General features: G+C 38.6%; 1 protein-coding gene across 2 annotated transcripts in view; it reads left to right on the forward strand.

The window, feature by feature from the left end:
• lonrf2 (LON peptidase N-terminal domain and ring finger 2) overlaps positions 1 to 25,409 on the forward strand; it is a 130,083-nt gene that overhangs the window by 24,383 nt on the left and 80,291 nt on the right. For both annotated transcript variants that reach the window (XR_004564754.1, XM_034186124.1), the window contains one exon: positions 2,133 to 2,282. Coding sequence is in view for 1 of the 2 variants with exons in the window: in XM_034186124.1 (XP_034042015.1) it covers positions 2,133 to 2,282 (150 nt within the window). In the remaining variant the exon portion in view is untranslated. The remainder of the gene's footprint in view (positions 1 to 2,132; positions 2,283 to 25,409) is intronic.

Below are 25,409 nucleotides of genomic sequence, written 5' to 3' on the forward strand. Positions count from 1 at the left end.
TAAATAAATAATTTGATATTTGTAATGTTTTTATCTATTGTCAGGCTTGGGGAGTAACGTAATACATGTAACAGCATTACGTAATTAGGCTACAAAAAAAAGGTAACTGTATTCCGCTACAGTTACATAAAAAAAAAGACGTATTCAGATTACAGGTATATTTAGTAAAAATGGGGATTAGTTCGCAGGATTACAATTTTAATGCATTTTATATTATGTGTGTGTGTGTGTGTGTATATATGTATATATGTATATATGTATATATATGTATATATGTATATATATGTATATATGTGTATATATGTATATATATGTATATATATGTATATATGTATATATATGTATATATGTGTATATATGTATATATGTGTATATGTATATATGTATATATATGTGTATATATGTATATATGTATATATATGTGTATATGTATATATATGTGTATATGTGTGTGTATATGTGTATATATATGTGTATATATATGTATGTATATATATATGTGTGTATATATATATGTATATATATATATGTGTATATATATGTGTATATATATATACATATGTATATATATATAATATTGTTTTGTTTTTTTTTTTTAAACGAAAACGTCCCTTCATGGACAGCGACATGACGTCTCCTAACCAGGCAAAATATTGATGAAGTACCTGGATGTTAATGCATTTTCAATGGAGATTCGTGACTGAACACACTCAGAAAAATGCTTGCAAAGTACGTGTTAAAATGCCATTTTGACCTGGATATTGAGCCAGTAAAATTAAATGACATTAAATTATGTCAGGAAAGTATTAAACTTACTCTGACACTCACACATTCCCAAATATTAGTGTTGAAAGTGACACGGATCTGCGCTGTTAAGCTATGCTGCTCGGCTGAGCTGCTGCTGTGTTCAATGCAGCGTGGCTCCTAAAACCATTACAATACATTTATATATATTATATTTTTACACAATTATCTTTTATTGACCGAGTTTCATTCATGAAGTCAATGGTGTGTGTACACATCTCTGTGTGGGTGTGACTGTGAGCAGCACAGCGCGGGTCATTATAATCTCATTATTTTAAGGTGCAAATTAAAAAAACTCCAGTCTTGTCAAACAATTTTAATCACTAACGACAAGTATTTTAACTAGACATTGGTCTAGCAGTGGAAAATATTTACTAGACATAAGTGAAGAGTTAATGGTCCGTGTCATCGGGCGACACAGGTAAGGCAGGAGATATACAGCTGTTTATCATCCAAATATCACGGACAAATTGACAAGAATAACCAAAACCACTTACTTATGGAAGGAAATATTGTCTCCCTTGTTCCTCCGTTTGTGGCTTTGCCAACATGCGCAGCTTTCCTGCATATTCCACCTGTTTCTTGAACTTCTATGCACGCAAATCACTGACTTGCCCGGAATTAAAATGGTGACCACGCCTCCTTACTGACAGTGTTTACTTAATGGTTTTCATTATGCTGCTGTTCTTATTTTGAAAGTTCAATAAGTGGACTGATATGTTAAACATGGTGTGAATGCTATGTGAAAGACTAAAGTATGATAGTTTTATGTTTACTGAACAAGTAGCAGACTTTTTTTTTGTTTTGTATATTGTTCTGCAAGCCACTTTTAATTACAAATTCATCTGCACACTTCCTAAGTTTTCATTATCCTTCATTTGTTTGACATTTTTTGTTGAAAATTTAGCAGGTGAACACTGAGTGTGTTTAAAACAATATTGTGGGTGCTCTTAATTCATAATGTGAAGTAAAACAGAGCATGCCATGTAAAAGAAACAGTTTTATTTTTATTTTACTGTACTATGTGGTGAAGACTATTTATATTTAGTTTCTTTTGTCTGTATTAGCATATTTGATATTGGAGTAATTCAGAAGTAATTGAAAGTAATCAAATGACTTTAATATTATGGTACTTGGATTACATTACTGACTACATTTTTCAACAGGTAACTAGTAACTGTATCGGAATACATTTTTAAAGTAACATCCCAACCCTGTCTATTGTGAGAACTGTAACTTGAAAGCAAATTGAAGTTGCACATGATGCAGATTTAATATTTCATTATTTTATGTTATATACTTAAATAAGATTGTGTTTTGTTCTGCAGGTTCTCAGTGAGCTGTTTTCCTCCATGTATGATGAGGAAGATTTGCCACTGCATCATCTGCAAGGTGGGTTGTCTGCCCTTCTCATCAAACCTCCAGCCTTGCTCATGTCTCTGAGGCCACACATGCAGAGACCAGGCTCTTCATCTCAGGTTGCTGCACACATACATTAACTGCTATGATATTCTGTGAGAAATGACAGTTCTAGATGGTTCGATAACTGCTGAAGTTCTAAAAGTGTGTCACAGACCAGGCTGAAGAATGACAATGGTGAATCATGTGAAATGACATTTATTCAGAAACTCTGGCAATATGCTTTTTGACAGTGAATAACCATGTGCGGGTCTGGCAGCTGTCACTGAATGGAGTCCAGGCAGCAGGTTCATACACAGTGAAGCAGACAGGCAGCAGTCTTGCAGAACTTTACTGCAGGGGAATTAACAGTGTTCACGGTAGCAGTTCACTGTTTTTGGCATGATGCTTTCTCCAGTGACAGCTCAAACCTTTCTTGAAGTTTTTATACTGTAACAACCCCAATTCCAATGAAGTTGGGACATTGTGTAAAATGTAAATAAAAACAGAATACAATGATTTGCAAATCCTCTTCAGCCTGTATTCAATTGAATACACCACAAAGACAAGATATTTAATGTTCAAATGATAAACTTTTTTGTACAAATATTTGCTCATTTTGAAATGGATGCCTGCAACACATTTCAAAAAAGTTGGGAGAGTGGTATGTTTACCACTGTGTTACATCACCTTTCCTTCTAACAACAAGCATTTAGGAACTGAGTACACTAATTGTTGAAGCTTTGTAGGTGGAATTCTCTCCCATTCTTACTTGATGTACGACTTCAGTTGTTCAACAGTCCAAGGTCTCTGTTGTAGTATTTTGCACTTCTTAATGCGCCACACATTTTCAATGGGCAACAGGTCTGGACTGCAGGCAGGCCAGTCTAGTACCCGCACTCTTTTACTATGAAGCCACGCTGCTGTAACACATGCAGAATGTGGCTTGGTATTGTCTTGCTGAAATAAGCAGAGATGTCCCTGAAAAAGACGTTGCTTGGATGGCAGCATGTGTTGTTCCAAAACCTGGATGTACCTTTCAGCATTGATAGTACCATCACAATGTGTAAGTTGCCCATACTGTGGGCACGAACACACCCCCATACCATCACAGATGCTGGCTTTTGAACTTTGCGCTGGTAACAATCTGGATGGTCTTTTTCCTCTTTTGTCCAGAGGACATGACGTCCATGATTTCCTAAAACAATTTCAAATGTGGACTCATCAGACCACACCATACTTTTCCACTGTAGTTTGCATGCATTTTGATGGGATGTACCATTTAGGCCCACCCGTTTAAAAAAAAAAAAAAAAAAAAAAAAAAAAAAAAAAGTAAATTTATGAAATTAAATTTATGAAATTAATCAGCTCCACAGAACAATTTATGATGTATTTATGTAAATATCAATGTTAAATGAATAGCAAAATGCTTAATATTTGTAGCTGACACCTTAGTTCTTGTGGCAGAGTAGCATTAACAGGGCTAGGTGTGTTAGCATGAGATCAGCTATTTTTGCTAGCTCATAAAACTCATCTTTCCATTTGAAGGGAAATTGTATAATTTGGCAAAATACTATTTATCTATAAATCAAAATTAGTACATTTACCACTTATTTGACATAATTAAACATTAAACAGGTTATTTATTTCAGCAACAACACAGCAGCATAAAGACAACATATCAAACAAATCAAAAAAACAAGACCAAATTTAACACCGTGTGCCTGAAAAGGGGGTGGGAAGAAGCAAAGCTTATAAATTACCCACCCCTCATACCCCATCCCAAAAGTCCAAGTCCAACATATAATTACACTTATGCTCACACTCCTATATATACAAATAAGCAAATTAAATACATACATCCACAAATTTATACATCTTTTTTTTTTATTATTATGATTTTCTTTATATCCAGAAATTATTAATTTCTTATAATGTTTCTTAAAACAGACTAAAGAACTACATAATCTAATTTCCACAGGACATTTGTTCCAAATCTTCACCCCTTTAACTGAAACACAAAAACCCTTGACATTAGTACGTACGGGAGGCTTCTTAAAAACCATACATCCTCGTAAACTGTATTCAGATTTCCTGATCTTGAACAGGCTCTGGACATAAAGTGGCAAGGCCTGGTTATTAGCTTTGTACAAAGTTTGTATGGTGATATAATCCACTAAATCTCTAAATTTCAGTAAATTTAAAGTCATAAACAGAGAATGCGTTGGCTCAAGATAAGGTTTATTACAGATGATTCTGATGGCATGTTTTTGTAAAAGAAATACATGATTGGTATTTGATTTGTAAGTGTTACCCCAGAGTTCGATACAATATGTCATATATGGTACAATTAAAGAATGATATAATCTGAGTAGCCCATCCTGGGACAATATGTCCTTGACCCTGTACATGATAGCGATAGATTTTGACATTTTAAATTTTATATAATTTATATGAGGTTTCCAGCTGAGTATTTCCATATTGTTAATGGTTACACTTTTACATTTAGGCACAAGTTTATTTCCAAAAATCATACATTTGGTTTTCCCAAGATGAAGTGACAATTTATTAGCATCAAACCAAGCCTTAAATTTATCCAGTTCGTTTACCACCGTGTCCAGAAGCTGTTCAAGATTATCACCACTGCAAAATACAGTTGTGTCATCTGCAAAAAGAACACACCTCGGTACCCGTGACACATAACATATATCATTTATATAAATAACAAAGGACCTAACACCGAACCCTGGGGCACCCCACACGTAATTTCCCGAAGTTCGGAATCAATGTTATTGTATTGAACATACTGATACCGACCATGTAAATAACTATTTATCCAGTCATATGCTAATCCTCTGATTCCATATTTCTGTAATTTAGTTAGCAATATTTCATGATTGACAGTGTCAAACGCTTTCTGTAAATCAAAAAAAATACCTACTGTATATTGCTTGTTATCGACTGCAGTCGCTATATTTTCCACGAAATCCATCAATGCATGTGAAGTAGTCCTAGATTTTCTAAATCCATATTGTTCTTCACAGAGTATCTCATGCTTTAGTAAGTAATTATCCAGTCTTTTTACAAATTTTTTTTCTAGTATTTTAGAAAATTGGGGTAAAAGTGAGATAGGTCTGTAATTTGAAAAAGTGTGTTTGTCACCAGTTTTAAACAAAGGCTATCTTTGGCTATCTTCATCTGTGAAGGGAATTTACCAAAACTTAATGATATATTACAAATATAAGTGAAAGGTTTTACTATACAATCAATGATTTTTTTCAACAAAGCCATATCCAAATTATTGAAGTCCTTTGATTTCTTACTTTTAGAATTCTGCACCAGATCAATTATTTCTTTTTCATTTGTTCCACCGACAAACATTGACACAGATTTATTAAATGTTATCTTATTTTCAAAAGATTTAACGCTCAATGAATCAGTATTACTGGCAAGATTTTTACCTACATTGACAAAATATTCATTAAAATGGTCAGCAATGGTCTCATTATCTTCTATCACAGTATTATTGGAAAGAAAAAAAGAAGGATAATCTGTACCATTTTTGTTCTTTTTTATTACTTCATTTAAAATATTCCATGTATTTTTTATATTATTCTTATTTTTAACAAGTAAGTCACTATAATATCTTTTCTTACTAAATCTCATAATATGAATTAATTTATTCTTATATATTTTATATTTACTTTCAGCTTCCTTTGATCTCGATTTTATAAATTGTTTATACAGTAAGTTCTTCTTTTTACATGCCCTCTGAAGACCCTTGGTTATCCATGGTTTATTGCTGTATCGTTTAGTATATATCTTGTTAACAAGAGGACAGTGTTTATCGTATAACTTAGAAATGATAGAAATAAAACCATCATAAGATTCATCAACATCATCAACATAAACATCATTCCAATTCTGGCATAATAAATCCACCCTTAAAATATCAACAGTTATTGGTGTGACATTTCTACTCAATCTATTACAATCCTTTTGAAACACTCGATCATGTGATGCAAAAACAGTAAATACTGGCAGGTGATCACTAATATCATTTACCAGCAATCCCGCACTGAGATTACCAGATATGACATTAGTTAAAATATTGTCAATAAGGGTTGTTGAATTCACAGTTATTCTACTTGGATGAATGATGGTCGGAAATACTCCCAAACAATATAAAGAATTTATAAATGAAGTGGTTTGTGGATGATTGTGAGGATTTAGAAAATCGATATTAAAATCACCACAGATAAATAAATATGAATTCTTATTTATTTTGTTGTACATTCCCATAATTACTTCTTCAAAAGTATCAATATTTGCTCCGGGAGCTCTGTATAAACAACTAACAACCGTATTTTTTGAATTTATGGATGTAATTTTAACCGTAACACATTCCATGATATTATCAACTGTGAATGACATATTGTGAACTAATTTACAGTTGTAATCAGACCTTACATATAATGCCACACCCCCGCCTCTTCTCTTCTGTCAATTTACCTGAAACAATTGATAACCTTCCAACTGTACAAGATCTTGATTGACATCAGTTAACCATGTTTCTGATATAGCGATCACTGAAAAACTTTTTCTAGATGTATCTAAACAATCATTTATCCTTGAAAAATTCCGAGAAAGACTTCTACTATTAAAATGTATTATTGAAAAATCTTCATCTTTAATTTTATAATCATTAAATTGTTCTTCTGTAAAATAATTACATTGTCGCTCGATATTGTCACTAAAAAAAGAATCTGGATCTGATTCAAGTTCAAAATGGCGAGAGGCAGGATGACTATAATTAAATGTTTCCAAACAGAGCTCCTTGGCAGAAATAAACTGATTATTAACCGTGTTCATTATATTATATACAGATTTTCCTCCATCATCACAATCAACCAGTACATTTCTTTATGTATTACTTCACAACTTACATCAGTTAAACTTACTAAGATCATGTTCATCTTTAATCCATAAGGTTTTAGCTTCTTCAGGTGTTCCATTTAATTTAATATAAACTTTACAGTTAAATGTCCATGTAGCCTGTATCTTGTTTTGTTTTCTTAAAAATCGTGCCTGTCTTGCTAAATCTGAATTTTTCTTGGTCAAGTATTCATTTATATATACATTCGTTCCTTTTAAATTCTTTGCTTGTTTTAGAATTGCAATCTTCTGTTTCCTGTTTGTAAGCCTCAATAATATGACTTTAGGTTGATTTTGACCTCTCCGCGGTAAAAGGTGACTACTATCGATATCATTAGGGTTTATTAGAATTCCTTTGTCCTTCAAAAGTGAAATCACCTGTTCCTCTACAGAGAGGTTGTCCATTTCAGAGGGCTCCCTTCCTGAAGCCACCGCTCTTGCATAACTTCGAGGCTTAATGTCCAAACCTGTAATGAGAAGGTCATTTGACCTAGTCTGTTGTTCAAGTTCTGCAATTCGATTTTCCATAAGTTTTAATATTAATGTACTTACCAAAGATGGGGCTGAAAATGAATGAAATCTGACAGGTCCCAAAACACAAAAGGCCTAGTTCAAAAATAATGAAGCCAAAGTGTGACATAACCATCAAAATTTAAAAGTGGTCTTTTTTGTGAAATGTTATCATTTTAGGTATGGTTATATAACATAGTTTCAATATTTCTATTGGTCTCGGTTCAGTCATTGCTAGAAATGATCAGTGCATATATTCTATAATGTGCTAGAGCGTAACGCTTGCGACAACAGTTGGAAGTATCTTCTTTCGTCTGCAGAAGCCTGAAACAAATAAATTCTGTCCATTAGTTCCTGGTATTATTGAACAAGTAATATAATTATTCTATTGAAGCAGAGTAGGAGATACAAGGTAAGGTTTTGACAGAAATAAATCAAGGACTTATTCTCAGCGTTACGCTTGCGACAGTTTTACCTTGCTTTAGAAACATGATGTTTTTTCTAGGAAATTACATTTCTACCATTAAAAAATGTATTACTATGTGTTAGTATGAAGTGCAAACAAACTGCCAAAATACAAGGTTATTTCTTTAACATTCAACTTTAAATGATAATGCTAAATATCAGTGTCAAACAAAATTGATGAAAAAAGTGCTATTTTTGGGGTAAATTTCATGCATATCTCTGGAACCATGCGGAATTTTTCCATAAATTTTCAGTAGCTGTCAAAGAGACTATAGGCAACTCACAGATAAATCTGGATGGTGCTACATAAAATAATGGCTTGTTCATGACAAATGCAATGTAAATCAGCAGTTAGGCTTCATTATTTTTGAACTAGGCCAAACGTTTTTGGGTGTCTTCTAGTCAGGGGTCCCGAGACTGTATACTTTGGGGTGGGGCTAACTCAACAATGGAAAGTGTGATTTGTATCCAATAAAAAATGTCATAGAAGTAACAAACCATTTGATTGGATGAAGTAATGGATGGCAAAATATAGATTTTCTTTTTTTTTTGTAAATTGACATCAAATTTGAAAGTGGACTTAAAGGGTGCATATGCTTAATGGGTACACTTACTCTATACTAGCATGTTTCCCATGGGGCGTCCACAGGCTCTAGATTGGGTAGTGTTTATAAAATAGATAGTTGACATTTTTTCAAGGGTGGAAATAAATTGTGGTTAGCACTGTTGCCTCACAGCGAGAAGGTTGTGGGTTCAATTCCCGTGGCCTTTCTGCGTGGAGTTTGCATGTTCTCCCCGTGTTTGCGTGGGTTTCCTCCGGGTGCTCCGGTTTCCTCCCACATCCAAAGACATGCGGATTAGGTGGATTGGAATCTTTAAATTGTCCTTAGGTGTGCGTGTGGGTGTGTCTGTGTTTGTTTGTCTGTTTGTGGCCCTGCGGCAGACTGGCGTCCTGTCCTGGGTGTACCCTGCCTCACGCCCTATGACTGCTGGGATAGGCTCCAGCCCCCAGTGACCCTTAATTGGACTAAGCGGTAGAAGATGGATGGATGGATGGAAATAAATTGTGCAAAGTTTCTATAATGAATTGGAATGGTATGTGAGTCCATAATGTTTTTAGAACCTTTGACATTAGCCCTCAACAGTTTTTAAAAGAATAACTTCATCCTTTTTCTATCGTGTTAATTATGTAATTTTTCATGTTAATTTACTGGCTTAATGTATTTATAAATTGTTTAGGTTCTTGTTATCACATACACATTATTATTATTATTATTATTATTTTATCTTTACTTTTATATTTTCATTTAATTTTTGTAATGGAACATAATAGAAATACGTGTTTCACTTTCTTGTGTCATCCATGTATGTTTAATGCATTTACAATTATGTACTTACATTGAACATACAAAGCAAAAGCACGCTTTTAATTGACACACAAACAGAAATGGGTGTACCCTGCCTCACGCCCTATGACTGCTGGCATAGGCTCCAGCCCCCAGCGACCCTTAATTGGACTAAGAGGTAAAAGATGGATGGATGGATGGAAATAAATTGTGCAAAGTTTCTATAATGAATTGGAATGGTATGTGAGTCCATAATGTTTTTAGAACCTTTGACATTAGCCCTCAACAGTTTTTAAAAGAATAACTTCATCCTTTTTATATCATGTTAATTATGTAATTTTTCATGTTAATTTACTGGCTTAATGTATTTATAAATTGTTTAGGTTCTTGTTATCACATACACAATATTATTATTATTATTTTATCTTTTATATTTTCATTTAATTTTTTTAATGGAACATAATAGAAATACGTGTTTCACTTTCTTGTGTCATCCATGTATGTTTAATGCATTTACAATTATGTACTTACATTGAACATACTAAGCAAAAGCACGCTGTTAATTGACACACAAACAGAAATGTGGTGGAAGACATTAAAGGCACTACACTTTTCATTTACCAGGAGCATGACACTAAGTCACTCATGGTAACAGCAGTGTAACACTTAGGTCTAATCTCAGTTCTCTTTTGTACCCCTTCCCCTTCTTCTTTGCCCTACCCCTACGCCTACCCCTTCAAAACAAGGGGTAAGGCGAAGGGGTATGCCCTATGAATTGAGACACCCCTCCGCCTTATGGGGGAAAAAAAAAAACTGCCGTCTCAAATTGCCGTATTCAGTATACTGTTTGCTATTTTTATTTTCTCGCCTTTCTGCATAAATGCAAAGAAATAGAAGTAGATTTCTTCAATGCATCACAGTCATGTCGGAGAATTTTGTGGTATTAATAATTGTAAGTCTCTTCGGCTGCTCCCTTGTTTGCACTCGGGGTCGCCACAGCAAATCCAAGGTGGATCTGCATGTTGAATTGGCACAAGTTTGAATTAATTTCATGAATTAGTAATTTATAATAATTAATAGTATTAATAATTAATGTGAATAATACTAATAATAATTCATCATAAATAATAGTAACAATTAATAGTGTTAATTGATTAATCATTAATTGATTAATTAGTAATTGATAAGTTATTAAAATAAACACTTGAAATATATCAGTCTGTATGGAATGAATGTATACATTCAAAAAGCTTCACTTTTTGAATGGAATTACTGAAATAAATCAACTTGTTTATGATATTCTAATTATATGACCAGCACCTGTATGTATGTTATGGGCTGCATCTAGTTCCATTAACCTTATATTTCTTTTTCATATTCTCACATTTTTTGCATCCAGCCCTATTTCTTTTAGAAATTTCCTTGACAAATAATAGTCTATTGGGACATCAGGTTATGTGTTACACATACATGTGTGTGTATATATTTTCCAACTTACTCCCATTGGTGAAACTTGTCCTCATTTTCTGCCTGAAAGCTTATTAGGAGACGAGTTTGCTCAGGGCTCCCTGTTTGTTTACAAAATACACATGCGTTACAGACCTTGAAATCAAACAGCAGGGATCGCTATTATCTAAAGATTTATGAACATACAAATTAACGTGCTTATCTTTTATCATGATTTTCTCCAGTCTGAGATATTAAAGTGTCTTATCGTAGCGTTCATGTGTATATGCATTATAGTGCTTCAGCAGACGAGCGAAGTTCCGATATTCTTCAGAAGGACAATATACGCAACATGGATCCAGCAGCATACACGTTGCTGTTATAGGCAATTGCCTGTAAAGTTTTTTGGGAAGTTATAACTTTCTAAACAGCGTCATTTGTAATGAAAGCCACTTACATTTGTGCGGCCCTTTCGGAACCATGTTTGTTTCTTTGGAGACAGCGGTAAGCTCCTCCTACCCCTCCAAACGAAGTGTGCATCCAGATTCACTCCATTTGAAGGGGTTTGTAGCCCTCCGCCTACCCCTCCGCCTTGCTCCATAAAGAGAATTGAGACACCCCTCTGTCTCTCATGCCTGTGCAAAACGGAGGGGAAGGGCCAAGGGGTAGAATTGAGATTCAGCCTTAATTAAAATCACTAAACCAATTGAACTACAAAACCACAACAAATCAATAACACCAACAACACTGTCAAACTAACATGAACCACAATAACAACATTTAAAACCACAAAACCCTGAACTCCCATGGTTCATTGCAGCATGGGATTTACTGTTTCCTGGTTAGCTGAAATAGCTAATTTCTCCAAAAATATTAGTCCTACCAACTTTCCTTTTTTGCAGCATTCATCCATGACCCAAGAAACATAAGCATACCAGACAGCAAATGCCAGTTCTCTTCAGGTTCTGTTTTATTGCGGCCACACACACACACACGTGTGTGTGTATAGAATAGAATAATATTTGTCATTGTACAGGGATGGGGGGTGGGAGGTGCAGTGAAAGTGGGGGAGGTCCCGCAGAGCTACTGTACACCCCCCTAAAAAAGACATCTTGTACAACACAAAAAATTGTTTAAATATGGAAAATTTACTGTATAATAATTTGATTGTGAACACTGGGGGTACAGAGGCAAGTGCTATTAAGGTGCTAAAGGGGAGAGGAGGTATGTTAGCCTGTTTGTTGTCTGGTGGGGGGGTGAAAGGAGTGGAGGTAGATTGGGTTGGTTGTTGTCTGGGGGGTGGGGGTGGAGGTATATTTGGTTGTTCATTGTGTTTATGGGAGTAGGTGTGTGTGTGTGCGTGCGTGCGTGCATGCAAAGTCCATTATGAGTTCTTTTGTCTTATGAATATTCAGGGTGAGGTTGTTCTCTGAGCACCAGAGCAACAGTTCCTCCAACTCTGCTCTCTTGTCGGCTGTATGCCGTCTCGTCCACATCGCCAATAAGTCGAACCACTGTTGTGTCATCTGCATATTTCATAATTCAGTTGGTTGGGTGGGTTGGAGAGCAGTTGTAGGTGTACATTAGTGGGCTCAGAACGCAGCCTTGAGGGGAACCAGTGCTGAGCATGAGTGTGGAGGAGTGGTGGGGCCTGAATCTCAGACTGTGGGCCGCTCGTCAGAAAGTTTTTAATCCAGTTACAGGTGGGTAGGGGGATCTGTAATTTCATCAGTTTGGTGATGAGAATGTCCGGTATGATGATGTTAAACGCTGAGATGTAGTCCACGAAGAGCACCCTCACGTAGCTCTTGTTCTCCAGGTGGCTCAGCGTTGTGTGGAGAGTGAGGGCGATGCCGTCTTCAGCTTCAGAGATAGCTTGGGACTCTGGCAAGGACAGTCGCATTCCTCCCCTCTCCTCTATTCCTTTCTGCTGTCTATCTCTGCTCCAACCTTCAAAGTCCCAGCTTCACCAGACTGTGAATTCTTCAAATTAAGAATTAGATTAACTATGGAATTAATCAGCTGGTCTCTCAACGCTGTTGACACCATTTTTTTTCGACAAGGAGATCAGGGTTGGGGGACCCTGCGTGCCCTGATGGAACCTACCCAGCGGGCTATGCTCTCGATGCCTGAGAGAATGGAGTGTGACATGTGGCTCCATTCTCTGTGGAAGATGTTGAGGATTCATTCCTATTCGCTTTCATGGTGGGTGGTTTGGTGCTGATTGGTTTGTGCGCTGCCCTGACCCACAGGAATATTAGCAAGATGGCTGCTTCCAGAATTTCATCCCCTCATCAGTCAGTCATGATTAATGAGTTTGGCAATGCTGTGTAATCAGACTGCGTGAATTCTTGAACTCAAATGCAAAATGGATACAATCTTGGAGTAAATCGCTGCATTGCAAAGGAATGTACTGCTGAGGACCGGAGAATATTCTTCATAAATTTGGACTCTAGATGGTCAGAGGTGCAGTAAATAGAATTCTGTATCTCTCCGCCTAACATCAACATGGCAGCCGTATCGGCTCCTGAAGGCCAAATTCCCTGCTCTTCCCCCAGAAGGATCTACAGCCTTGGTGAAAGAATTCGCCCCCCCCCCCCGCCTGCTGTTGCCTAGCAACAACGGACTTTACACACACACGGACAGATACTGTTAGACTTTACACACACGGACAGAAATTGACAGAACTTTAACTCCTCTGCACACGACGCATGTCTCCCTCCCTCCATCCCTATTGCCCCCCCCGTGTCTCTCCACTCCCCTCACCCTGTCTTCCTGCTTGCCACCTCGAAGGCAGCATGGTTTTTACTGCTGCAGCCTTCAACCCCCAAGCTGGGCAGCGCGGGCCCCTCCTGCTGTGGCCTTCACCAACTTTGCCTCAATTTGGATGACGGACTGCTTCAAATTTAGAGCACATAAACAATGTCAAATGTATATGTGTTGTCTTTAATTTTGATGTGTGCAATCATTACGGTAAACAAGTAATTATTGTGGATTAATTGCTGTATCTTGTCTGAGGTAATTGGAGTGTAAACGTAATTGCCATTTTTGGGATCAATAAAGTTGTCTGAAATCTTAATCTGAAATCTTCGGTAGACTGGTTTTGCCTGTAAGCAAGCTGGTGTGGGACGAGGGAAAGAGGGAGGGAGATCTCTGATGTGCTGGGAGACTGATCACTCCAAGCACTTCATGATTATAGACATCAGGGCGATGGGTCTGTAATCATTCATGCTATATGGCAGGGTTTTGGGGGGATGGTGATGATGGAGGCCTAAAGACATGTGCGGATGGTGGCATGTGTCAGATAGAGGTTGAAGAGTTTGGTGATTATGCCTACCAGTTGGTCTGTACATGCTTTAATCACCGCCCCCAGGATACTGTCAGGGCCAGCAGCTTTCCTGAGGTTCACTGCTCTTAGGTTTTTTCCTCACTTCGTGCTCCTGGAGAGAGAGAGATAGACGCTGGAACCGGGGGGGGGGCAGTGACTGCAGGTGTGTGGTGTTGGTCTCGAGCCAGGCAAAAAACGCTGTTGAGCTCCTCTGCCAGTGTGCTGCTAATGCTGGAGGATGTTAGAGGGGGATAACATTTGTAGATGGTTCAAGCCTGGATTCCCCTCCACATCTGACACGGGTTATTGTCCATCAGGTATCTCTCTATTTTCTTTATGTAGGAGTCCTTAGCCTGTTTGATGCTTCTCCTCAGGTCAGCTCTGGCAGTGCTGTTGAGAGCTCTGTCTCCCGTCCTGAAGGCCAAGTTATGAGCTCTGATCAGAGTCTGGACATCCTTTGTCATCCTGGGCTGGACCCAGATGCTTCTGTCCTCTGTAACATTTTCTATACAGCACGTGATGTAGAAGAGGACAGACTCTGTGTGTGTCCAGATCCTGATTTCAGAAATGCTCCACTATGTGCAGGCACAGCAGTCCTGCAGCTGGGCAAGGGCATTTTCAGGGCAGGCTTTGATGGTCTGGGTGGCTGGTTTTGTTTGCGTCTTGAGTGGGGTGTAGGCTGGAAAGAGGAACAGAGAAAGGTGGTCTGATTGTCTGAAATGTGGAGGGGGGGTGTCACTCTGTATGCATGCTTTATGTTACAATAAACATGAACATGATTTTCTTCCCTAGTTACACACTTGACGTGTTGGTCGAATTTGGGGAGAATAGTCTTGAGGCATACTTTACTAAAGTCCCCAGCAATGATGTGCATGCCATCCAGATGAGCCCACTGTTGTTTAGACGCCATAATCATGCCGTGCTAATGTTCACATCGGGGGTATGTTAACAGCAGTCACAATGGCGATTGTGAGCTCCTGTGGCAGGTAGAAGGGTCAGCAATGGACAGACATGGCCTCTTGGTCCAGTGAGACTTGGGTGTGTATTACTCTGCTGTCTGAGCACCAGTGCTCAAGCACCTAAACACAGAGTCCCCCTCCTGTGCTCTTGGCTTTGGTGTGGTCATAGCGGTGAATGGTGTGGCTTGCTAGCTCCAGTGCCTCATTGGAGATATCAAGACCAGCCAAGTCATGTTCCAAGATTTACAGTAGTGTTAAGAAAAATAGTAGTGCTATGTGACTAAAAAGATTAATCCAGGTTTTGAGTATATTTCTTATTGTTACATGGGAAACAAGCTACCAGTAGATTCTCAAAAATCCAACAACACCAAGCATTCATGATATGCACACACTTAAGGCTATGAAATTGGGCTATTAGTTTAAAAAAAAAAAAGTAGAAAAGCGGATGTTCACAATAATAGTAGTGTGGCATTCAGTCAGTGAGTTTGTCAATTTTCAGGAACAAACAGGTGTGAATCAGGTGTCCCCTATTTAAGGATGAAGCCAGCACCTGTTGAACATGCTTTTCTCTTTGAAAGCCTGAGGAAAATGGGACGTTCAAGACATTGTTCAGAAGAACAGCGTAGTTTGATTAAAAAGTTGATTGGAGAGGGGAAAACTTATACACAGGTGCAAAAAATTATAGGCTGTTCATCTACAGTGATCTCCAATGCTTTAAAATGGACAAAAAAAAAAAACAGAGATGCGTAGAAGAAAACGGAAAACAACCATCAAAATGGATAGAAGAATAACCAGAATGACATGCTCACCCATTGATCAGCTCCAGGATGATCAAAGACAGTCTGGAGTTACCTGTAAGTGCTGTGACAGAAGACGCCTGTGTGAAGCTAATTTATTTGCAAGAATCCCCCGCAAAATCCCTCTGGTAAATAAAAGATGTGCAGAAGAGGTTACAATTTGCCAAAGAACACATCAACTGGCCTAAAGAGAAATGGAGGAATATTTTGTGGACTGATGAGAGTAAAATTGTTCTTTTTGGGTCCAAGGGCCACAGGCAGTTTGTGAGACGACCCCCAAACTCTGAATTCAAGCCACAGTTCAGTGAAGGCAGTGTAGCATGGTGGTGCAAGCATCATGATATGGGCATCTTTCTCCTACTATGGTGTTGGGCCTATATATCGCATACCAGGTATCATGGATCAGTTTGGATATGTCAGAATACTTGAAGAGGTCATGTTGCCTTATGCTGAAGAGGACATTCCCTTGAAGTGGGTGTTTCAACAAGACAATGACCCCAAGCAGGCCAGTAAATGAGCAAAATCTTGGTTCCAAACCAACAAAATTTATGTTTTGGAGTGGCCTGCCTAATCCCCGGACCTAAATCCAATTGAGAACTTGTGGGGTGACATCAAAAAAGCTGTTTCTGAAGCAAAACCAAGAAATGTGAATGAATTGTGGAATGTTGTTAAAGAATCTTGGAGTGGAATGACAGCTGAAAGGTGCCACAAGTTGGTTGACTCCATGCCTCGCAGATGTAAAGAAATCATGGAAAACTGTGGTTATACAACTAAATAATCGTTTAGTGATTCACAGGATTGCTAAAAAAGTAGTTTGAACATAATAGTTTTGAGTTTGTAGCGTCAACAGCAGATGCTACTATTATTGTGAACACCCCCTTTTCTACTTTTTTTTTTTTTACTAATAGCCCAATTTCATAGCCTTAAGAGTGTGCATATCATGAATGCTTGGTCTTGTTGGATTTGTGAGAATCTACTGAATCTACTGGTACCTTGTTTTCCATGTAACAATAAGAAATATACTCAAAACCTAGATTAATCTTTTTATTTACATAGCACTACTATTATTCTGAACACTACAGTGTGTGTGTGTGTATAAATGGTTGAAAACAAAAGTGATGAGTGCCATTTCCTGAATGAAACCGAAGTGGACAAACTAGTTGCATGACCTGTGATAGGTCAGAAATCGAAGACCGGCTCTAATGAAACAGTTTGACACATGTGGTTTGAGCACAGAGTTGAGACATCCGCTTCGTGTGCCGCATGCATTTCAGTACTGAATTTGAAATTTATTTTCTCCATTGTAATGCACTTTATTTTGGAGTTAGCCAGTCCTTCCTTGCACGTCTCCAGTTAGTTCAGAATGCTGCCACTCGTCTACTACCTGGAGTATGAAGGTAGCATATTGCACTCATCCTGGCCTCCCTCCACTGGCTGCCTGTGCACTTTAGGGTTCATTTTAAGATTCTTTTATTTGTTTTTAAATCTTTAAATGGCCTTGCCCTGCCCTACCTCTCTGAGCTTCTTCACCCCTATGTCCTTGCATGGTGCCTCCGGTCAGCTGCTCCTTAAGGTACCAAGGTTCAAGCGAACGTTCAGAGGGTGCCAAACATTCTTTGTTGCTGATTCTAAAATCTGGAATGATTTACCTGTGCACATTAGGCAGGTCTCACTGTCTGCTTTTCTTTATCATGTCCTTCCCAAATACACATTTTAGGCTATAGTCTGTGAACTAGTTTCCTTTTATCAGCTAATGTTTGTTTTTTCTGCTTGCCTGCCAGTGAGTCTCTTTTCTGCATTTATTCACAGCAGCGTCAGACACAGGCATCATGTCTCTTCTACACTTCTACACTATCAGGTTGATTCAATTTAAAACACAAGTTCAGTTTCTGCCTTAGAACATACAGTGGGGAAAATAAGAATTGACCCCCTGTCAGTTTTGCAGGTTTTCCCACCTACAAAGAATGGAAAGGTCTGTAATTTTTATCATAGGTACACTTCAACTGTGAGATACAGAATCTAAAAAAAAAAAAATCCAGAAAATCACACTGTATGATTTTTAAATAATTAATTTGCATTTTATTGCATAAAATAAGTATTTGACTCCCTAGAAAAACGGAGCTTAACAATTGGTATAGAAACATTTGTCTGCCATTACAGAGGTCAGACGTTTCCTGTAGTTCTTGACCAAGTTTTCACACACTGCAACAGGGATTTTGGTCCATTCCTCCATACAGATCTTCTCCAAATCGTTCAGGTTTGGAGTTTCAGCTCCCTTCAAAGATTTTCGATTGAGTTCAGGTCTGGAGACTGGCCAGGCCACTCCAGGACGTTGAAATGCTTCTTACGGAGCCCCTCCTTAGTTGACCTGGCTGTGTGTTTGGGGTCATTGTCATGCTGGAAGACCCAGCCGTGACCCATCTTCAATGCTCTTACTGAGGGAAGGAGGTTGTTTGCCATAATCTCGCAATACATGACCCCATCCGTCCTCCCTTCAATACGGTGCAGTCGTTCTGTCCCCTTTGCAGAAGAGCACCCCCAGAGTATCATGTTTCCACCCCCATGCTTCACTGTTGGGATGGTTTTCTTGGGGTTGTTCTCATCCTCTAAACATGGTAAGTGGAGTTGATTCCAAAAAGCTCTATTCCAGTCTCATCTGACCACATGACCTTCTCCCATGCCTCCTCTGGATCATCCAGGTGGTCACTGGTGAACTTCAAACGGACCTGGACATGTGCTGGCTTGAGCAGGGGGACCTTGCTGCCCTGCTTGATTTTAAACCATGACAGCATCATGTGTTACTAATGTAATCTTTGTGTCTGTGGTCCCAGCTCTCTTCAGGTCATTGACCAGGACCTCCTTCCACCCAGAAGCGAACATTTGCGAACTTCAAACGTTCATAGAATGTTTGTTTACTGTTCAGCAAGTTTGCAAATGTTCATGTAATGTTTGTGATGTTTGTCTAATGTTTGCAACTTTTCTGCAGCGCAGCTTTGCTTTCAACCTTGAAACAATCAAAGCAGTGATTCGCAGGTCGAAGCAGTGCTTCGATCTACGATTTGTGGATTTTATTTCACTTTATCCTAGTTTTTTCCTGCTAAGACCCAGAAGAGCATATGTCTGTGAGTAATATTTAATATTTTTATGTGAAACCGACCTGTTATGGTCTTCTGAAACAGTTGATAGATGTATTTTAGAACTTAAAAATGGGACCAAAGCTAACGCATTACCATGTCTATGGCATTTTCAGTGTTAAAGTTAGCATTAAGCTGTTCGCATCAGCACGTTTGTGTTTTTGTTTTCTGCATAATTAATGGCTCAGCGTTCGTTGTCGTAAAAGAGTCAAATTGTAATTTTTTTAAAATTTATTTTTATTCATATATTATAGCAACAACAATAATAGTTTACATAATAGACAATAATAGTAGACTAATAATGTTACAATACAATTTTAGAGAAAGAGACAAAAAGAACCTAATGAAACAAAACACAACAGAAAAGATAAAACCATATAACAATGAAAAATAAATAAATACATATAGAAATAAATAACTTTCTTGTGAACACCTAGTGAGTAGCCTACTCTCGTTTAGGTTTTGAAACCTTGTTTCTGACGTGTTTTTGTGTGATGTGCACAATTTTCAGTATTTTGACTAATACTACCAGACATTTACAAGCCTAGATAAACTTTTATTTAAAAAAATCAGTCCGTTTTTGATTATTAACATTTACTTGTACTTTTACTTTCAATACTTGAGTACATTTAGTTGTACATTACTTGTCATACTTAAGTACAATAAATACTAGAAACTTTAATGCTGCGTTTACACATAATGACGACAAGTCACGAATGCCACGAAGTATACATTCTTGGCCGCTGATCACGAATGTGATGATTCGGGGCAGAGGTGTCAGGTGTCCTCAGGAACTGTTGCAACCTGTTACCACACGTTACGATTAATGGCACATGTTGCTAGAGAATTATCAGGAACCATTACGCACGGTCAAGAATAGTGTTCGTTAAGTTCTGTCACGTTGTGAACGAGGTGAATTGTCTCCACACACAAACCCATATTCATCCAACCGAATTCAGATTGCTCCAGTTTTTCTTTCAGAACTTTGTGACTGCATGCATAGTTGGGCTCTGTGCCATAGAGTGGTGCAGTGAGGAGGAGACGGACAGAGCCAGATGTGTGGCTTCATGCAGCTCTCGTCTCACACATTTTCCCAAACATCAGACACATACAGCAGGTGGAACACCTGCAGGAGCGCACTGAAATTAGACTTTCAGCCGACTTGGTGTCAGCAATCAAACTGAATGCGGTGCAGCAGGGTTTAATTGTATGCACGCTTCTTCCTCTGCCAGACTGGAGGAGGTGCAGAGATGTCTGGCTGCACGTGAGTCTCCTCTCGCTCCTCTGGTTCCTTTGGCTCAGACTCGTTCTCCCGCTCATCGGTTACAACAGCAGGTGGAACACCTGCAGGAGCGTCCTGAGGAGCTTCAGCAGGAACTGTGGAACGACATTTGGAGCCGAGTTTAATTGTGCGCACGTGACAGAAAACTGATTCGTCGTGGCGCGCAGTGAAATGTGACACCGCATTACAAGTCGTGTCAAAACCTGACAGTTTCCGTGTCACTTTGTAATAACGCGTGACAGTTTAGGCTCCAAGAACCATCACAAGAACCACTACGAACATTGTCACATTCTATTAAGGATCACTACTCATCAAGACAGATCAATACGCTCAGTTGCGACCTCCACAACGTGAGATGAAATGAGGGTGGTGTGTGACATTCGTGGAAGATTTTTTGACAGGCAAAAACATGCTCCACGAATATCAAGAATATCACGCACCAACACGTGCTATTAAGAAACCTATTCAGGTGCGTTAAGTCACATTACGAATGTCAGGAATGTGTCATGAATGACAGAAAAATGACATTCGCAACGCGTCTTGGTTATGTGTAAACACACCATAAGACTTTTACTTGAGTAGCATTTCAGTCAGTGACTTGAACTTCTACCAGTCATTTTTTTTAATGGTATCTGTACTTTTACTTAAGTCTGATTTTCCGGTATTTTATACTATACTTGAGAGAACCCACACAAACGCGAGGAGAACATGCAAACTCCACACAGAAAGGACAGAGGTGGAAATGAACCCATGACCTACTTGCTGTGAGGCAACAATGATAACCACTAATCCGCTGTGCTGCCTATATAAACGTAAATAAAATGTTTATGATTGATTGGAGTTGGAGTATTCTGCAGCATCAATATAAATTTACAGAGGTGAATGTGTCAATGATACATGGATAACACAATAAAGCATAGTCCACTCAATCAGTCAATGGCATCTGCAGGAGGGTGTGCGTGTGCAGATACTTGAGGTTTTGAAAAGCGCAGAAGTTAGCTTTGACCGTGTGTGATGCACATGCACACTGACACCCGCAAGATGCCTTGTAAATCACTCCAGAGGTGTTATCAGGTTGCATAAATAATGTTTTCAGTTGGAACACCGAGCCACTTCCGAATTCGAACAGACACTTTCCTTTCCATCTTCTCAACATTGGTCATAGCGATCTCGTAGACCATCAGGGGCCACATCAGCCGAGGAAACAGGCCAAACTTAAGACACCACAAGTTCAGGTTTCCAGGTAGACCACTCCTCTCTATACTTTCCAATTCATCAAATAGCTGCTGGTTGACCTCCCCTACTCTATCTGTATCTCGAAGTGCTTTAGTGTACCAACGACCTAAACTCTTTACAGGTTCTTCTGAAACAGTTGGTATCACCTCATCCCCAATCTGGAAGTGTACGTCAGCGATCCGTCCTTTCTTCATTGTCAAGCTACGGGACTTCTTGGCTTTGAACTTCATTCGAGACCATCCTACCAAAACAGCTAATCTATCAAGCGTCCTTTCCGCATCTTCTGTAGATGGATGAAGCAACGTAAGGTCGTCCATGAACGCGCGTATTGGTGGTACTTCTTGTCCAGGAGCAATCTCTACCCCTCGTCCTACACGAGCAGCTCTTACAAGGACTTCCATGGCCATAACGAATAGTATCGGCAATATAGTGCAACCCATGGGTATGCCAACTTCAAGTGACTGGTAGTTCGTCGTGTAGCTCACAGTTGTAAACCGCATCTTGAATCCTGCGTAGTACGCATCGACAAACCTCGTCAGCTTTGCAGGGACGTGAAAGAACTCCATGGCAAATCGTATAAATGCATGTGGAACTGAGCCGTACGCGTTGGCAAGGTCGAGCCACAGAACCGATAAGTCCTACTTGTTCTTCTTTGACTCCTGTATCATATTCCAAATCAACGCACCCTGGAAACCCGGGGATGCCCGCTTTTTGGACTGATGTGTCGATATACCCGTTTGCCATCAGGAACTTCATCAGTCTAGCGGCAAGTACACCAAGCAGAACTTTACCATCCACGTCTAAAAGCGAAATCGGGCGGAAATCACCAATACCACTTGCATCTGCGCATTTTGGTATGTAGATGCCATCAGCCTTGTTCCATGACGGAGGAACAATCTCTCTGTGCCATAACTGCCGCAACAATAGCCACAATCACTTCTTCAGCAGTACAGTACTTGAAGACTTTATACGAAGCACCACTCGGGCCAGGAGATGATGCGGCACGCAACGTTCATAGAAGCGCTTCTACTTCGGGCAGCCTTGGTAGTGAGAGGTCGAAAGGCAGACGGCTCAGTCGGTCGGACTAGTCCCTCAACATCCCCGATCTCCTCTTCTCGCCGTGGATTCGAGTACGTAGCTTTCAAATGACTTTCTAGATCTTCTTGTGGTACATCAAGCGTCCCTGACTTCGCCTGGCTAAACAGGTCTTTCGTAAAGCGGAATGGGTCTTGGAAAAATTTCCGTCTTTGCCATGCTCGAAATTTCCGCTTTAGGTGCAGCTTTTCCGCTTTCCTCAGTGCCTTGAGTCTTCATCTGAGCTGATCTTGAAGCTCGTCCAATCCATTCTTTTGCACGATGTCAGCTTCTTTCCATCGTTTCATTAACTGGCGTAGCTCCTTCCGCAGAGAATGTATCTCTTCTTGGCGCCTGCTTCTCTTGGATGCTTTGTCAGTCTTGTCTTTCTTTTCCATGGTGCCGAAGTTTCCTTCGCCATACTCATATGTTGCGTTGTTCAGAATCTTCAACTTTCCACTAGCGTTACCACTCATTGTGTCACCAAGTGCTGCTTCGAGCTCATCATCCATCTTTGTCCAAGTTTCTTTGCTGGAGGCGGGCGGCCACTTGATACGCGCTGTTCTAGGCTCGACAACGGTCATCGGCTTTGTAGCAGAGAGAACCGTAGCACTGTGGGTTAGAACCTGGCTACGTAACTCATACGCCTTACGTGGAGTTCCACTGCGTTGCTCCTCGGCAGCTGACTGTGACGCCGCTCCTGCACACATCGTCTTGGCTTGGTGAATCTTCAGGCCTTTACTGTTCTTGAAAATTCTTCTGCAACCATCACAAATTGTTTGATCATTTCCGGTCGGTAACGAAACGTCAAAAGTTGTAGGCGAGTCATCCTCTCCCCCTCTCGGGTCGCCTCGGGAGTATTCGCTATTCATAATTCATTAATAGGCAGAGGAAAAGGGGCGGTGGTGTAGCACTGTATGTAAGGTCTAACTGCAAACTTAACAATATGTCATTTACAGTGGACAATATTATGGAATGCATTACTGTGGAAATTACAAACATGAATTCTAATAATATCATTGTTAGCTGCATATACAGAGCTCCTGGAACAAATATTGGTTCTTTTGAAGAAATAGTTATGGGAACATATAACAAAATCAGTAGAAATAAGTATTTATTTATCTGTGGAGATTTTAATATAGATTTTTTTGAATCCTCACAATCATCCACAAACCACCTCTGTCATAAATTCCTTATATTGTTTGGGACTATTTCCAACTATTACTCATCCTAGCAGAATCACTGTTAATTCAACAACCCTTATTGACAATATTCTATCTGTTATATCTGGTAATCTCACAGCAGGAATTTTGGTAAGTGATATTAGTGATCATTTGCCAGTTTTCACTGTCTTTGCATCACAGGGTCATAGTAGTAGTAATCACCAAAGGGAACTAAAAACTTTGACGAGAATAGTAACACCTGCAATCATTGATAATTTCAGGGAGGAATTATTGCGCCAGAATTGGGATGAGGTGTATGTTGATGATGTTGATGAATCTTATAATGCTTTTATTTCAACTGTTTCCAGGTTATATGACAAACATTGTCCTCTTGTTAACAAAAGGTACAGAAATCGATATTGTCATAAACCATGGATAACTAAGGGACTTCAGAATGCATGTAAAAATAAGAACTTGTTGTATAAACAATTTATAAAATTAAGAACAAAGGAAGCTGAAACTAAATATAAAATATATAAGAATAAATTAATTAATATTAGATTTTCTAAGAAAATATATTATAGTGAATTACTGGTTAGAAATAGAAACATCATTAAAAACACATGGAGTATTATAAATGAAATAAGAGTAAAAATGTTAGAGATTATCCTTTATTTTTTCATTTAAATAGTAACAATATGATCAATGACAACAAGTCTATTGCTAACCACTTTAATGAATATTTTGTTAATGTTGGGGAAAAAACACTAGTAGTATTGTCTCATCGAATAACAACTTCTGGGTCAATAATACATCATTTAATAAATCTATGTCAATGTTTATTGGCGGCACTGATGAGAGAGAAATAGACTTGGTGCATGGTTCCAAAAGTAAGAAATCGACTGACTTTAACAATTTGGATATGGCTTTATTGAAAAAAATTGATTGTATAGAAAAACCCTTCAATTACATTTGCAATTTGTCACTGAGCACTGGTACATTTCCCTCTCAAATGAAAATGGCTAAAGTAATACCTCTGTTTAAATCTGGCGATGTATACACCCATTTCACTCTTGCCACAATTTTCCAAAATTTTAGAAAAAAATTTTGCTAAGAGACTGCAGGATTATTTATCAAAATACGATATACTCTGTGAAGAACAATACGGATTCAGAAAGTCTCAGACTACATCACTTGCTGTGATGGATTTGGTGGAAAATATAGCGACTGCAGTTGATAACAAACAATACACAGTAAGCATTTTCTTTGATTTAAAGAAAGCATTTGATACAGTTGATCATGGAATACTATTATCTAAATTGCAGCAATATGGAATCAGAGGTCTTGCATATGATGGGATAAATAGTTATTTACATGGTAGATTTCAATATGTTCACTTTAACAATATCGATTCTGAACTCCGGGAAATTACGTGCGGTGTGCTGCAGGGATCAGTATTGGGTCCATTGTTATTTTTACTGCATATTAATGATATAAGCTGGGTGTCGAGATCACTGAAGTGTGTCCTCTTT

This window comes from Thalassophryne amazonica, chromosome 14, assembly GCF_902500255.1.
Source record: "Thalassophryne amazonica chromosome 14, fThaAma1.1, whole genome shotgun sequence".
In the NCBI taxonomy this organism is placed as follows: Eukaryota; Metazoa; Chordata; class Actinopteri; order Batrachoidiformes; family Batrachoididae; genus Thalassophryne; species Thalassophryne amazonica.